The 16,246-nt window shown below is 30.9% G+C and overlaps 1 protein-coding gene across 2 annotated transcripts; it reads left to right on the top strand.

Annotated features, from left to right (window-relative positions):
* The first annotated feature begins 4,079 nt into the window (after positions 1 to 4,079).
* On the top strand, positions 4,080 to 7,930 carry LOC122851902 (transcription factor IIIB 90 kDa subunit-like). 2 transcript variants are annotated; one of them, XM_044151402.1, is made up of 2 exons: positions 4,080 to 4,334; positions 4,460 to 7,930. In XM_044151402.1, the coding sequence occupies exon 2, from the start codon at positions 4,680 to 4,682 to the stop codon at positions 6,576 to 6,578; it is 1,899 nt and encodes a 632-aa protein (XP_044007337.1). In that variant the 5' UTR covers positions 4,080 to 4,334; positions 4,460 to 4,679; the 3' UTR covers positions 6,579 to 7,930. The 2 variants fall into 2 exon arrangements, with proteins under 2 accessions (XP_044007337.1, XP_044007338.1); XM_044151403.1 differs by lacking the exon at positions 4,080 to 4,334 and having other exon boundaries at positions 4,841 to 4,950; positions 5,021 to 7,930.
* The last annotated feature ends 8,316 nt before the right edge of the window (positions 7,931 to 16,246 follow it).

The following is a 16,246-nucleotide window of genomic DNA, read 5'->3' as shown; positions in this document are numbered from 1 at the left end:
CTTTATAATACGTTAATCATATTTTTCGGTGTTTACGTTTGCTTATGTTTGTTTACGTTTTCTAATACGCATAGCAGTGCTGACACTACAACGAAATTAAATTCACCATGATAAACCACACCTATTTTTGGTAGACCGCGGTCCTCTACGGAACGCACCCTAGGCTATAGAAATTTTGCATCGGGCCCCCTATACTCTATATGACGAGGTACATGTACTGCACGCTATTTTAATTTCAAAAATTAGAAGTATTCAAGAGTCCATCATAGATAGCGTAAATGATAAATTCTATACTATTTTTATTAAAAAAACATTATAATAAAAAAAAATTTTTTAAATTGTAAACGAGTCTCAAAAATCAGGACATTTAACAAATCAGGACCGTATCAGGATAAGCCATTCATAATCAGGACATGTCCTGCTAAATCAGGACGCATGGTAACCCTAAACAATAAGTACTATGCACTATCTTATAATGGAAAAATAACCATTAAGGATTGATTTTAACGGTTTGTTTGTAAACAGTGTGGCTCTCAGAAATTTGAATAAGAATTTTTTGAGTTTTATAAAATTTTTCTACGTTGATTTGTTCAAAAGTTATTCAATGCCTAAACAATTATTGTTAATTCGGTTTTTTGTTTCGAGTAAATGCGGAGAAATCCGGAGAAAATCCGGAGAGATTATTTCTACCAGGGTAGATCTACGCAATTTTTTCCTGGGTCGTAAAAACTGGAATAAAAATATGGAAAATACCGGGTATCGGTTAAGCGGTGTCTCCAGGCTATAGGAATCTCATGCAAGTTCTTGCAGCAAGATCTGGTACGAAAAAATGGAACATGTCCCATTGGCTGCGATAGTTTTGCAAGGCTTTTAAAGGCTGATTTCCCCCAAAATTCTAGTAATTATCTAGTGATGATAGATCTTGCTGCAAGATCTTGCAAGCATTTCTATAGCGTGGAGACACCGCTTTGAAAACTTTTCAGTTTTTAGCCAAAAAAGAAAGGAGCATGCGCACAAAAAGCTGCGCGTACTTCATACTGCGTATGTATTATTTATTAATTTTCAACAATAAAAATATTAATTTATTATAAATAATATTAACCTCGAATATTATTTATTTAATGTCAAAAAAATATGGATAATTAAATTATGTTAACAAAAATAATAAGAATAAAAAAAATATCTTGTTAAAAACCTAAATTTTTCTAAAAACTGTTGCTCACTCATATATTCAATAGGATCAGACATATTGCGAATATTATTGTTTAACCTCATATTAATTCATCTTAATCTCCCTGTAATATTCATTTTGTCCTTCTCTATTTCTATTTTTGTCTGCAACAGTAACAACAATCAACTTGAAAATTTGACAGCTTTATTTGTTTACATTCTTAATAGGGTTATGGTGCTCCAAATCATCAAAACATGTCGTATTTACCAAGAAGACTAGAAATACAGGAGGACGAACTTGCCTCAAAAAACCGTATCGCTATACGGTCGCCGCATAATTGAGGAGCGCTAGTAGTAACACGGTAACGTGCGCGACTTGTATCGCTTTTGTTTTACAATGCGCACAATACAAACATACTCTAACAAACATCATGTGCATGGTAGAAATATACAGGTATGTCCATGCCTCGGACGAAAATAAAAATTTACTGCGCAGACCATTGGCGGCCATCTTGTTTGCATGTGTGTAAATCTATGTGTCTGTCATATTATTATTATTGTACTGTTAATTATTTATCTATGTATGGCATGCTTAAAAGTTACATTAATCATTGTTAATCATAAATAAAAACTTTAAAAATATTATTTGATAATTCTACGTATTTATAGATGTTGCAAAACAATTAGAAATTGAACTTTTACTTTTTCACAAAAAACAATTAGATAAAATAAAAGAAATTTTTACATGTTTAGTTAACAAACTAGAAATTTGGATAAAAAAAACAATATAAATATTGCACTGGATGCAATACAATGTTTGGTACATACTTGTACGTACATTTGACTCAGTTTTTAATGAGCAAATTATAGAAGATAATAAATAAAAAAAAAAGAAAAATAAGTTAAAAAAAATATGTAACAAGGCTTAATATGTATTTTATTTTTTATTTTTTGTATAATTAATCATTTGTTTATGTATTTTTATTATTTTAATCTTCTATTAAATTTTAATATTCTATCTTTTAATTTTTTGATTTTAATCTTCTATCTTTAATATGTATTTTAATTTATGATTTAAATAAAGTCGCGCCACTTTAGCCAATATGGCAACCGGTGGTCAGCACTTCTTATTGGCTTAAAAAAACGTATGCGCATGGACCTACCTGTATATTTCTACCATGATCATGTGTATAATGCTCTATTAGTGTTTGTCAGAGTATGTTTGTATTGTGCGCATTGTAAAAAAAAAGCGATACAAGTCGCGCACGTTACCGTGTTACTACTAGCGCCCCTCAATTTTGCGGCGACCATATAGCGATACGGTTTTTATATACAGGCGAGATAGGGAGTAAGTCCTCCTGTATTTCTAGTCTTCTTGGTATTTACATTTACCCATTGTAAATTACATGTAAATTACATTGTAAATTACAATGGGTTTCATACCTACCCAACACTGTGTGTGGGACTTACTCAACACACTTAAGGTACATTCTCAGCTACCTTCCGAATATAAGAATTTCTTGAAATTTATACAGTATGTAATTGAAATATTGATAAATCATTTCGTAAAATAATATATTATGTTACAGACTTATTTTTTTTATAATAATTAATTAAAGTTGGCTACTTTTAGAGAGGTTAAACATGGGCTCTTATGGGAGGAGATGTTTGAAATTTTTTTGATCATAACTAAATTACATTTCTAAATATAAGATTTTATTGAAAAACTGATAGATAATAGTAAAAATAATAAGGAATTTTTTAATACCTGGTTTATATGGGGTTAGAGAACTGATTTCGTTATTTTAATTAAAAATATGTGGTAAAAAGTTGTTTTTTTACTGATTTTCTAATGAAGAGCCATAATATTGAAAAAGCGGGAAAATTTAAACTTGCATAAAAGAAATTTGATTACAAAATAATGGAGCATCATAAATGCAAACATTAATGAAAATATTATTAAAAATGTTTTTATTAACTATATAAAATTGAGATTGATAATAAATATTAATATTAATTGGATATAAATAAAAAACTTCATACTGATACAAATCAGTGATGCATACTAACAAAAAAAAATTTTTGTGTGCAATATTGAAATGAATAAATATTATAGAATAATTGTTTTTATCAATATATAATTGGTTTTTATTGGAATATATTGCATAAGATTAATTAATAATGGAAAAAATAAATTGTTAACACAAAAAAAATGATCACGAAAAGTTCAAACTTTTGGTTTTTTGGGGTTGGTAGGACAAAATCTCCAATGTAAAAAGCATAGGATTTTATTTAGGACACGCCCACAAAATCTAGCTGAGAATAGCTGTGTTCGATGGTCGTCTCGGCTCAGTTCCGTCTCACTTACAGCTCACTTATGGCGCTAGCGACGTACGGTTGTTTGAAGAACTACAAAGGCACAAAATCTCAATACAGGTGCCTATCTATATCATCACTGTATCAATGCCCCAATAAATATTGTTGATTGACGAAATGACGATTGTTGTTGTTGTTCGTTGTCGTTTCAAAATTTATTGTTATTTATTAAAACTTTAATTTTGTAATAACAAAATGAGTTCATAATATTATTTTGATTGTTTTCATCTATTTCCTATGTATGAAAGATAAAAAATTATTGTTCAATAGCACAGATAATAATTCCATCTCCAAAATTTGTATTTTCATTTTTATTCCTTTCATTCACTATTTGCTCTCACCTGAATTATATTTTCTATATTCATTTTGATTATATATTTATCAACTCATTGTAATAGATTATTATGATGACACTGTTTGCATAAAGTAAATAAACAATATTTATTGAAGCATTGATACAGTGATGATATAGATAAGCACCTGTATTGAGATTTTGTGCCTTTGTAGTTCTTCAAACAACCGTACGTCGCTAGCGCCATAAGTGAGCCGTAAGTGAGACGGAACTGAGCCGAGACGACCATCGAACACAGCTAATGTATGCATGCTTAAGGCTACAAATATTGACAATTGTTAACAATATAAATATTACTGACTGATATAATAGTGATTGACAAATATTATTTTTTTAATGTCACTCAAAATATATTAAAGTACAATGAACACCAAAATCCAACCATAGTGTCAACTGAAAAATCCATAAATAAAAAGACATCATCTCCATGTGAAAGGTAAGTTGATCATGACACCATGACAACTGTAATTTTTATTCTCCAATATTTTCCAATATTTTTGTCAAAACAACAACGTTATCAAAGATAAATTCACAATAATAACATAACAATTGAAATTATAGTTTTCAGTCGATGCTTGATGTGCATCATAGACAGTGAAAGAGAGACGTTGTTATTAAAAAAACAAAAAGTGAGGTTAAATCATACCCGCATCTAATATACTAGTCAAGATTCACGAAGACTAGAAATACTAATGGTCGTTTGTCTTAATGAATACACTATTGTGTATATTGTACTAACTACGATTAAATCAACTATAGAATAACTAATAATAGTATAAAAATGTCTGGAAAAAAGTGCACACAATGTGGATCAACTGATATTGATGAAGATTTATCGCGAGGCAATGTTTACTGTAAAAATTGTGGTACAGTACTTGAAGACCAGCAGCTAACGAGTTCGACAACTTTCGAAGATAACGCATCTGGTGGAACCACTGTCGTTGGACATTTTGTTTCAAGTGGCAGTACAGGTGGTTCAACAAACTTTGGTGGTAATGGCTATTCGAATGGACGTGCCTCACGTGAAATAACAGTGTCAACTGCCGAAAGGGGTATAAAACTTTTGTGCAATCAATTGGGTATAACAGATTACATTAGTGATATGGCTGTCACTTTTTACAGACAAGCACTTAGCAGAAATATGACACGTGGACGTGATAAAAATCTTAATTATGCTGCATGCATTTACATAGCGTGCAGAATAGAAAGAATTGAATATTTACTTATCGACATAAGTGAAGTTTTACAAATTGATGTTTATGAATTGGGTAAAACATATCTTCATTTTACAAAAGAACTTTGTATTTCTGTTCCTACATTTGATCCGTGTCTGTACGTTGCGAGGTATGGCCGTGAACTCGATTTTGGTAACAAAACAAAAGATGTTATAAACACTGCTTCAAGACTTGTCAAAAGAATGAAAAAAGACAACATTCATACTGGCAGAAGACCATCTGGTCTTTGTGGGGCTGCTCTATTGATTGCAGCCAGACTTCACGATTTCAATCGGACACCAACTGATATCATCAAAATTGTTCAAGTACATGAATCAACACTTCGAAAAAGGTTAATTGAATTTGGTGATACACCATCTAGTGCCTTGACACTTGATGAATTTTTTGACATTGAACTTGAAGCAGAACAAGATCCACCAGCTTTTAAAGCTGCCAGAAAAAAAGATCGTGAACGACTGGAACAATTAGAACATTTTGATTTAAATGATTTTGATGATTTGCAACGTGAAATTGAACAGCAGCTTAATGAACATACAATGTCTAAAAGCCAAAAAAGAAAGAGAAAAAATACCGAATCAATTGAAGAAGTTGATACCAATCGTTTTATTGAAGAAAGTACGATGAATACTATCAATAGCTATGTTAGTAATAAATCGAGCAGCCTTAATGATCTATCTAATAATAACGAGCCGGTAGGTCTTGGTCCAGATGTATCAGCCATGGGACTTGCTTCATCTTTATATGATACATCAGATAAGAAAACAACTATCGATCCGTTTGAGAGCACAAGTGGTGAGCTGGACATTACTGGTCTTGATGATGATGAACTGGATAGTTATATACTTTCTGAAAAAGCTACTGACACAAAAGCAAGTGCATGGACTGTAATTAATGCTGATTATTTGGAGCAAATGAAGGAGAAAGAAGCTCAACGACTGAAAGATATAGAAGATGGTAAACCGGAAAAGAAAAAACGTAAAACTGGTAGTAGAAAAAAAAATCAGATACCAGCAAGTTCAGCTGGTGAGGCTATTGAAAAAATGTTGCGGGAAAAAAAAATATCAACGAAAATCAATTATGAAGTTTTAAAAAGTCTAAACACTAGTGTTGAAAATAAAGATTCGCAAGATAAATTAGATGAAGTTGTGGCAACTTCAGAGATAGTCAGGCCAAGTAATGTTTGTTCGATAAGAATATCAAATAAACCAGCACCAACAATACCGTCAACGTCAAGATCACCTAAAAAAGATGTTAAAATTGAGACAAAAATCGAGACAAAATTATCACCGAAGAATCAAATCAGTTTTAATGATGACGAGGAAGGTGGAGAAATTGATGATTACGATGAGGATAATGATGAAGAAGCTGAACCTGACGAAGATGACATTAATCGGATTTGTAGAAATAGTGTTGATGAAAGCTATGATTATGATGATTATTATTAGAAAAGTTCAAATATTCTTATATAATTATAACCGTTGGTCCATTACTTCGCTTTTTTTAAAAACTAATTCATGGTATAATATACGAGTTCTGTGAATTCTTAGATAAATACGTAATTTATAAAGTTTGATTTGATCCACAAAGAGCCGAACAATTACAATGACATAGGTATATATTTTTTTTTATTATTATAAATACCATTTGTTTTTTTAAATATATAGTTCATTTTCTGTATTTATTGGTACTATTAATAAATCATTATTTAAATTCAGTATTAAATAATGATTGTACAAAGCAAATATTATTCCGTCGAAATAAGTTTCAATTAAAAATTGACTTTAGCGAAAATTACATCAATAAGACAGCTCTTTTGTGCAACGATTGTAGTACACAAAAATCACACAAAACGGATATACTGATGACAGAATAGGTGAGTGATAATAATTTTTTATATAAAAAGCATTAAGGTACATTCTCAGCTACCTTCCGAATATAAGAATTTCTTGAAATTTATACAGTATGTAATTGAAATATTGATAAATCATTTCGTGAAATAATATATTATGTTACAGACTTATTTTTTTTATAATAATTAATTAAAGTTGGCTACTTTTAGAGAGGTTAAACATGGGCTCTTATGGGAGGGGATGTTTGAAATTTTTTTGATCATAACTAAATTACATTTCTAAATATAAGATTTTATTGAAAAACTGATAGATAATAGTAAAAATAATAAGGAATTTTTTAATACCTGGTTTATATGGGGTTAGAGAACTGATTTCGTTATTTTAATTAAAAATATGTGGTAAAAAGTTGTTTTTTTACTGATTTTCTAATGAAGAGCCATAATATTGAAAAAGCGGGAAAATTTAAACTTGCATAAAAGAAATTTGATTACAAAATAATGGAGCATCATAAATGCAAACATTAATGAAAATATTATTAAAAATGTTTTTATTAACTATATAAAATTGAGATTGATAATAAATATTAATATTAATTGGATATAAATAAAAAACTTCATACTGATACAAATCAGTGATGCATACTAACAAAAAAAAATTTTTGTGTGCAATATTGAAATGAATAAATATTATAGAATAATTGTTTTTATCAATATATAATTGGTTTTTATTGGAATATATTGCATAAGATTAATTAATAATGGAAAAAATAAATTGTTAACACAAAAAAAATGATCACGAAAAGTTCAAACTTTTAGTTTTTTGGGGTTGGTAGGACAAAATCTTCAATGTAAAAAGCATAGGATTTTATTTAGGACACGCCCACAAAATCTAGCTGAGAATGTACCTTAAGGCTTGGGTGGTAGACACTTAGCCGAAAGGATGTGAAATAGCTGCACCCGTATTCACAGGGCATTACAATTTAGGGCTTTTTTCCTCCACTGGCAGCGCTTGTGAGCTTTTGTATGTGGAATCTATGTAAAAAAAATTTGACAAGCGCCATCAGTGGCCAAAAAAAGCCCTAAATTGTATAAAATTTTCCCTGTGAATACGGGTGCAGACCTTGTAAAATTTTTTTCAACACCTAATTTATTATCACAAGTTTTTTTATCGTTAATTTGTAGAGTTTGATTTGCTGGATTCAAATTTTTCTGCCTCGTTATTTGCCTGATAATAATTAATTAATTAAAATAATATGCAATAATATGTAATAAAAAGCTGACAATTAATAACCATGGAAGAGCGAGTGCACATGCGCGTACCTTATCAGCTGTCACGAGTATTAGTATCACTATTATGACATATTTCATATGTCACTTGAATTCTTAAAACAATCGATTAGTTTTCTATTCTAGATTAGATTGAATGATTCATTACGTGCAACAGAAGAGTCTTTTCATCGCATATTGTCGTAGGATAAATTATTTGAAATCATATTGACAAGAATGCAATTCTCGACAAGCAATGATAAAAAGCGTAGTTCAGTAACAACTGAAGTTATACACATGTTATTTATATAAAAACTGATAAAAACATAAAAACACAGAAAAGTATAAAATTTATGATTAAAGAAATGGAGCAATTATATTCAGAACTAGCAATAATGTTTAAACACAATATTTTTATAAATAGTTTAGATTCAATTCATGTATCATATTAATTCAAGTCAAACAAAATGAATGAAAATTATTAATCTGTTCTAGAGAATGAAGAAAAAATACAAAACGAAACAATAGGTGCTTTCTTTTGTGTATTTATTTTTTTTCCTGTTTATTTTCACGCATGCGCAATTGATTGCCCAGTCAGAAAAAAGTCAGTTTGCAACAGCGTAGGACATGAAGGGCTGGATCAGCCGTGTTTTAATTTTTATTTTTTAAGAATTATTTGTTCGACGTCACTGTTCTCTCATCAAGTTTGCATGGCAGGCGCATGTGCATGATCATGCGCATGAAAGTGAAAAAAAATAAATACACAAAAGAAAGTAGGTGCTGTCTTTTGGGTGTTTATTTTTTTCCTGTTTATTTGCGCACACGCGCGATTGAATGCGCAGTCCGCAAAAAGTCAGTTTGCAACAGCGTAGGACACGAGGGGCTGGATCAGCCATGTTTTAATTCTTATTTTTGAAAAATTATTTGTTCGACGCCACTGTTCTCTCAACAAGTTTGCATGACAGGAGCATGTGCATGATCATGCGCATGAAAGTGAAAAAAATAAATACACGAAAGAAAGCACCTAGCACCTAATATTGCAAGTACATATATAAAATATGTCATAATAATAATAACCGTGACAGATGATTAAGTATGCGCATGCGCACTCATTTTGCCTGGTTATTAATTTTCAGCTTTCTATTATTATTGTAGTTAATTAATTATCATCAGGCAAATAACGAGGTAATAAAATTCGGATCCAGCAAATCAAACTCTACAAATTAACGATAAAAAAACTTGCAATAATTAATTAGAAATTTTTTTCCGGCTAACTTCCACACTCGCTTTCAATAATTAATAACAATTAAACAATTATCAGGCAAATTTTTTTATTTCCATAGCAAATTCAAGCAAATTGCCAGGTATTGAAAAATATTTTCCAAGGTCAGATATTTCACACACTCGCGGCCAACTGTCCTGCACCCGTATTCAGAGGATGTTCTCATTCGGGCGTTTTTTTTCCGATGGTGGCGTTTGTGAAGCTTTTCTATATGAAATCTATATAAAAAAAATTTTGTCAAGCGCCATCAGCGGAAAAAAAAAGCCCTAAATTGTAAAAAATTTGCCCTGTGAATTGGACTGCAGTGTCCACCACTTAAAGGCATGTGGCCACTAGCATAGTTTTTCGACTAAATTCTATGCCATAGCACTTGTGTCACTGTATCTCACTGTACTTATTGAAAATGGTTACTGAGGACTATGTTGAAATGCACGCAGCATTTTCAGCAAGAAGCCGTTACCTCATTACTTTTTTGATGCTGTGCCAACATTGTAAACAACAAGAGCGTTATTAATAAATTCGTTTGTTTATATTTTGAAATATCAAATTGTCAACAAATAAGAAAGGTTATATTTTTATTTATTTTTTATGTGTTTCTAAGCAAGTTGGTACAGCTGAAACAATTTCAAAAAATGATTAAAACGCCGCCCTATAGCCGTCATATGTGAACTATGTGAACTATTTCTGCCATATCGCTATGGCATATAACTTGGTCGAAAAACTATTCTAGTGGCCACAAGCCTTAAGGCAAAGCAAATTTTATACAATTCAGAGCTTTTTTTTGCCGTTGATGGTGCTTGTAAAATTTTTTTATATAGATTTCATACACAAAAGCTTCACAAGCGCTGCCAGTGGAAGAAAAGAGCCTTAAATTGTAATGCCCCGTGAATACGGGTGCTGTTCAGTTAAGGCATGTGGCCGCTAGCATAATTTTTCGACCAAGTTCTATGCCATAGCACTATGGAAGAAAAAGTTCACATATAACGGCTATAGGGCGGCGTTTTAATCGTTTTTTGAAATTGTTTCAGCTGTACTAACTTGCTTAGAAACACATAAAAAATAAATAAAAATATAACCTTTCTTATTTGTTGACAATTTGATATTTCAAAATATAAACAAACGATTTTATTAATAACGCTAACCATTGTTGTTGTATTTTTTCAATGTTGGCTGTATCCAAAAAAAACTAGTGTGAAGTGAGCGGCTCTATGCTGAAAATGCTGCGTGCAGCATTTTTTCAACATAGTCCTTAGCTGCCATTTTCTAGTAAATTTTTAGTGAGATATAGTGACACAAGTGCATAGAACTTGGTCGAAAAACTATGCTAGTGGCCACAAGCCTGTAGAAAAATAGAATATTTTTTACAAAAATTGAAAGATAATATTCTGATCATTTTAGACTCAGCAGAATATATTTTTAAATTAATTGTTGCTTCGAAACATCTGAATTTTTTTGGTATTTTGTATTTCTGCAGTAAAACTTTTCAAAAGTTTTATTTCTAAAAGTCCGCACCCGCATTCACAGGGCATTACAATTTAGGGCTTTTTTCATCCACCGGTGGCGCCTGTGGAGCTTTTATATGTAAAATCTATATAAAAAAAATTTTATAAGTGCCATCAGTGGCAAAAAAAAGCCCTAAATTGTACAAAATTTGCCCTGTGAATACGGGTGCCTCTTGTAAAAGTTTTTTTAAGCGGTGTCTCTACGCTATGAAAATCTCATGCAAGATCTTGCACAAAAAAATGGAACATGTCCCATTGGCTGCGATAGGGTGCGAACTCACGACAAGCTAAAATTTCCGCTTGTAAACATGGCGGTCAATGGCGGCTACAAAAATAACCAAATTCACTAAATTTATTGCGAATCCGTGATTTTAGAACAAGCTTGGCGGTGTCAAGCTTGTTCTGCAGTCACGGAGAGACACCATGGATTTGCAGTAAATTTAGTAAATTTAGTGATAATTTAGTGAATTTAGTTATAATTTGGTTATTTTTGCAGCCGCCATTGGCCGCCATGTTTACAAGCGGAAATTTTAGCTTGTCGTGAGTTCGAGCCCATAGTCTTGGGGTTTTAAAGGCTGATTTCCATCAAAATTCTAGTAATTATCTTGCAAGCATTTTTATAGCGTGGAGACACCGCTTTATATAGATTTCACATGCAAAAGCTGCATGCAAAATGCTATGGGAAAAATGTCTAAGGGAAGGAAGTTGCTTACCCGTTATTTTTTTTGGCTATATTCATTCTGTAGAAATTAACAGGTAAGCATTATCTATTTCTTAGTCATTCAGTCAGTAGTCATTTAATTTATTATAATAAATTCCAAGCATAAAAAATTCATTTCATATAAAAAATATTCTATATCAATTCGAAAAATGCCGATAAATGAAATGTAGGTAAAATAGTTTACGAAAAAAGTCGGTCTTGTAGAAAGTATATCAAGTATATCTCGTCGCGTTTTATCTTTCTTTCTGTCTCCTTTTCTATCTCTTTCTACGACAAAAATTGGTCTTCTGCGCTGACTTCTCGGGCGTCTAGTAATAAATGGGTACGTTCCAAAAATCACTCGGAAGCCTGGAAGTGCAAGATTGTGATCATAGAAAATTTTTGATATTTTGTTGTGGTAGACATGATTTTTTTTCACGAATTTTACAGGCACTTATCAATAAAATATTATTGTTTAATTATTAATAATAATTATAGAAATGCTTTTTACAACTGTAATGAGTAACAAAAACAAATAGCATATGCAATATGACTTTTTTTGAAGTTTACAATATTTACCGAAACCTCTAGTGACTGTTCAGTTTATTTTACTTATTTTTCCGTCTACTGCGCCGCTTCCGGGCTTCCGAGTGATTTTTGGAACGTACCCAATATAAGCCGCCTCCGATTCCTATGTAATGCTGGGGCCCTGCAAAAGCTTCACAAGCGCTGCTAGTGGAGAAAAAAGCCCTAAATTGTAATGCTCTGTGAATTGGACTGCTGAGGCGGCTTATTTTGCAGTCTGGTTCTTCCCCATTCCCCAGACAAGGGGTGCGTTTCGTGGCTACCTGACGGTCTAGTCTTTTTGGTGGCTACCCAGTCTGTACGAACTTTAAAATAACGGAGTTTGGAAATCTTTTGATCATTTGTTGTGGTAGACCTGATTTTTTTCGTTTAAAAACGATAGTTGCTTTCTTTTACAAAAATCTTCTACTGGAGCTCCAGATAAACGCCATCTGTTGGATCAGAAAGCGTCATCTGTCGGCGAATGAACAAGTATGATTTTAAAAATAGAAAATGGCTGAGCATTGGCGTCAACTCTGTTATTTATTTGTTATTGTTGTCGGTCGACCAGATAACCGGGATAACAGAGTTATATATAATTTTTCCGACATCAATCTCATGCCGGAATATTTGCGTCGGCATAAAGTTAATATCGGAAAAATTAATCAGCCACTAGTTTTTTCTCCTTCACTAATCCCATGCTGGAATAATTCCTCCGGCACTACTTTCATGCCGGAGTTTTTCCTTCTTCACTGATTTCATGCCAGAATAGTTTCTCCGCCATCAATTTCATGGCGGAGTAATTTCTCCGGAAAAGGGCTAAAAACGGAGAAATGCCGGAGTAATAATTCCACCAGGTAATCATATCGAAAATGCGACAAGATCTAACTATATATAAGCATATATAATTAGATCTAACTAGATCTAAGTAGATATAATTAGATCTAAGTAAATATAATCAGATCTAATCATATCGAAAAGGCGGCAAGATCTAATTATATCTCGATATATACTTATATGTGTCGAAATTTCATAGAAAGCTGATGTTATTCTTTTGCATTTTGTTCCATATATTGAAAATTACGAGAAAAAAAAAATTTTTTTTAGGGAATTTTTATTTCCTATTGTTTTCGCTTTTCTTTTGGACCCCCCCCCCCCCTTAAAAATTTTCTAAGTCCTTTAATCTCAATACAATAAATATGGAGAATATCAGTAAATATAAAGGAAAATATAGAAGAATCACTGAATATACAGAAAGAAACGATAAATATAGGAAAATATCAGTAAATATAGAGGAATAATCACTGAATATAGAGAAAAATACGATAATTATAGGAAAATATAGAAAAATATAGGAAAATATCAAGGAAAAATTACTGAATATAAAGAAAAGTACGATAAATATAGAAAATAACAGTAAATATGGAGGAAAAATCACTGAATATAAAGAAAAATACGATAATCATGGAAAAATATCAGTAAATATAAAAGCACCCCCCACTAAAAAATTTTCTAAATCCCTTAATCTCAATAAGATAAATATGGAAAATCTCATTAAATATAATGGAAAATATAGAAAAATCACTAAATATAAAAATAAAAACGATAAATATGGAAAAATCTCAGTAAATATAAAGAAAAAATCCCTGAAAATAAAGAAAAATACGATAATTATAGGAAAATATCAGGAAAATATCAAGGAAAAATTACTGAATATGAAAAAAAGTACGATCAATACAGAAAATATCATTTATTAGAAATAAATATAATTTACATAAAAAATTAAATTAAAAATTCAATACAGAGATACAATTCGGGCACGAATCATACATAAAAGTGAAATAAAGAAATGGAAAAACGAACGAGGAACTGGTAAAAAATTTACGATGGATATATGTGATGAAAGTGACAAAAAAAGATGTATTTTTTTTGAAAAAGCTGCGAATAAATATCGAAGATTGATTGAGGTACCGTTATCAATAATATGTATATAAAACAAAAAGGTTTCAAAAAAAAAATTATTTACATGATAAATTATTAAACATTCAAGTTAAACAAAATATATACGATCACTGGAGGATTAGTGAGAAAAGTTAATGAACAATACTCATCAATAAATAATAAAGAAATAATGATACCGGTAGAAGCTAATACAAAATTCGAAGACGATGAAAAAAATGAAAATATACTAAAAATTAATGTCGAGTTTAAGAGATTTCGTCGATTTTTTAAAACGAAGAGTGAGACAACATTTTTCCTCTGTTTTTTGTCTTTTTCGCACTCATAGAAATATTGTGTTGCCAAAAGTTATCCGCAAGAGGTCTCTAGTGATTTTTCAATAATTTCTCATAAAAATCAATTTTTTCATACTTTAATTATTAATTGTAAAAAACTAAGCTCCGAACCTTTTTTATTTTTTTTTCCATACGTTTTGTTTTGTTTCATTTTATAACCCGATCGTTTTTTTTTTCACGATGTCATATTGTCGATTAGAGATATTGGTATTCTAATGGACTTTTTTTTGACAAAAATCGCAGTCTCCATAAGAGCTCATGTTAAAATTTGTCAACTTTGAAAATTAATAAAAAAATAACGAGCTTCCAAACAATTGCCAAAAAACCGCATAAAATGTATTAGTATTTCAAGAATCTACTGTAGAAATTTCAAAGCATTCTCATATTCGGAAGAAAATCGACGAAATCCCTTAAAAAAATACAAGAAATAATACATCTACCAATTAATTCATTTGCAGGTAAAATTATTTTAGCAAAAAAAAAATATAATATGACTTCAACAACAACTAAAACGTTAAATCCGGATTCAACCGATGGAAAAAAGTAAATAAAATAAATAAAATCGAATTCGACCATTTCATAAATAAATATTTGACATTGACAGTATAAAATGATGGTACAACAAAATGAGTAAAAACAGAGAATTTGAAAAGTTAGAAGAAAGCGATTCCGGACATGAAGATGACCCATTCGAAGGAATGCAAGCAAAATGAATGAATAGTATATTATATAACTAGTACGTGAAGTTGGTGATGCTTGCACGATTTTGCCGAAGGCGAGTCGAAAACGACCTGGTGACGAGTATGACACTTTCAAAGTCGTGGAGGATCACCTTCTTCACGTACGAGTTATATACAATACTTTTTGACACGAGGTTTGTAATATAGACGCCATTTTGCGCCAATATAGTGCGTAAAAGTACTTCTTTACGCACTATAATTGGTGCGTAATGGCGTCTTTTACAAACAAAGTGTTAAAAAATTAAATAAATTTTAGTTGTAACAGTAATCATTGTAACGATGGAGAATAAAATAAATTTGAAATCACGAATTTCAATATATAAAAAAAGAAATTAAAATTCCCCCCGCAGTTGCTTCAGCAACTGTCTCATCTGTTTTTTAATTTAAAAATACTTTCCGGGGTCTATAAAACTAATACAATTATACAAATAAAATTTATGTTTTATTTTTTTTTTTTATGAATATTATTTCTTGCATATATAATTTGCCGATCATCAGCCAACAAGATAATACCGTGTTCAAGTCCAGGTGATAGTAAGTATTTGTGGTATTAATATTTCGGTCCAATAGATCATTAATTATATAAATAAAAAAATTAAATAGTTTAAACAATTTGAAAAATATTTTTTTTATTAAATCAATAAATTTTTGGAATCTCAGCACGTCTAATTAGATCTCAGTATATCTAATTAGATCTAGTTATATACGAGTAGATCGTGCCACTTTGCGGATCTCATTATATCTAAAGCAGTTAGATCTAATTTGATATACGTAGATCTACGCGATTTTTTCCTGGGAGTAGCTAAGGAATTAGCCGTGAGAAAGTCATAGTGACCTTCATTTGTCCTATTTTCCATGGTCATTTTGTTTCGTTTTTTTTTCGTTTTTTTTTTGTTTTTTAAATTGTTTGTTTGTT

Source organism: Aphidius gifuensis, linkage group LG3 (assembly GCF_014905175.1).
Source record: "Aphidius gifuensis isolate YNYX2018 linkage group LG3, ASM1490517v1, whole genome shotgun sequence".
NCBI lineage: Eukaryota > Metazoa > Arthropoda > Insecta > Hymenoptera > Braconidae > Aphidius > Aphidius gifuensis.
This window is presented reverse-complemented; position numbering and strand designations above follow the sequence as displayed.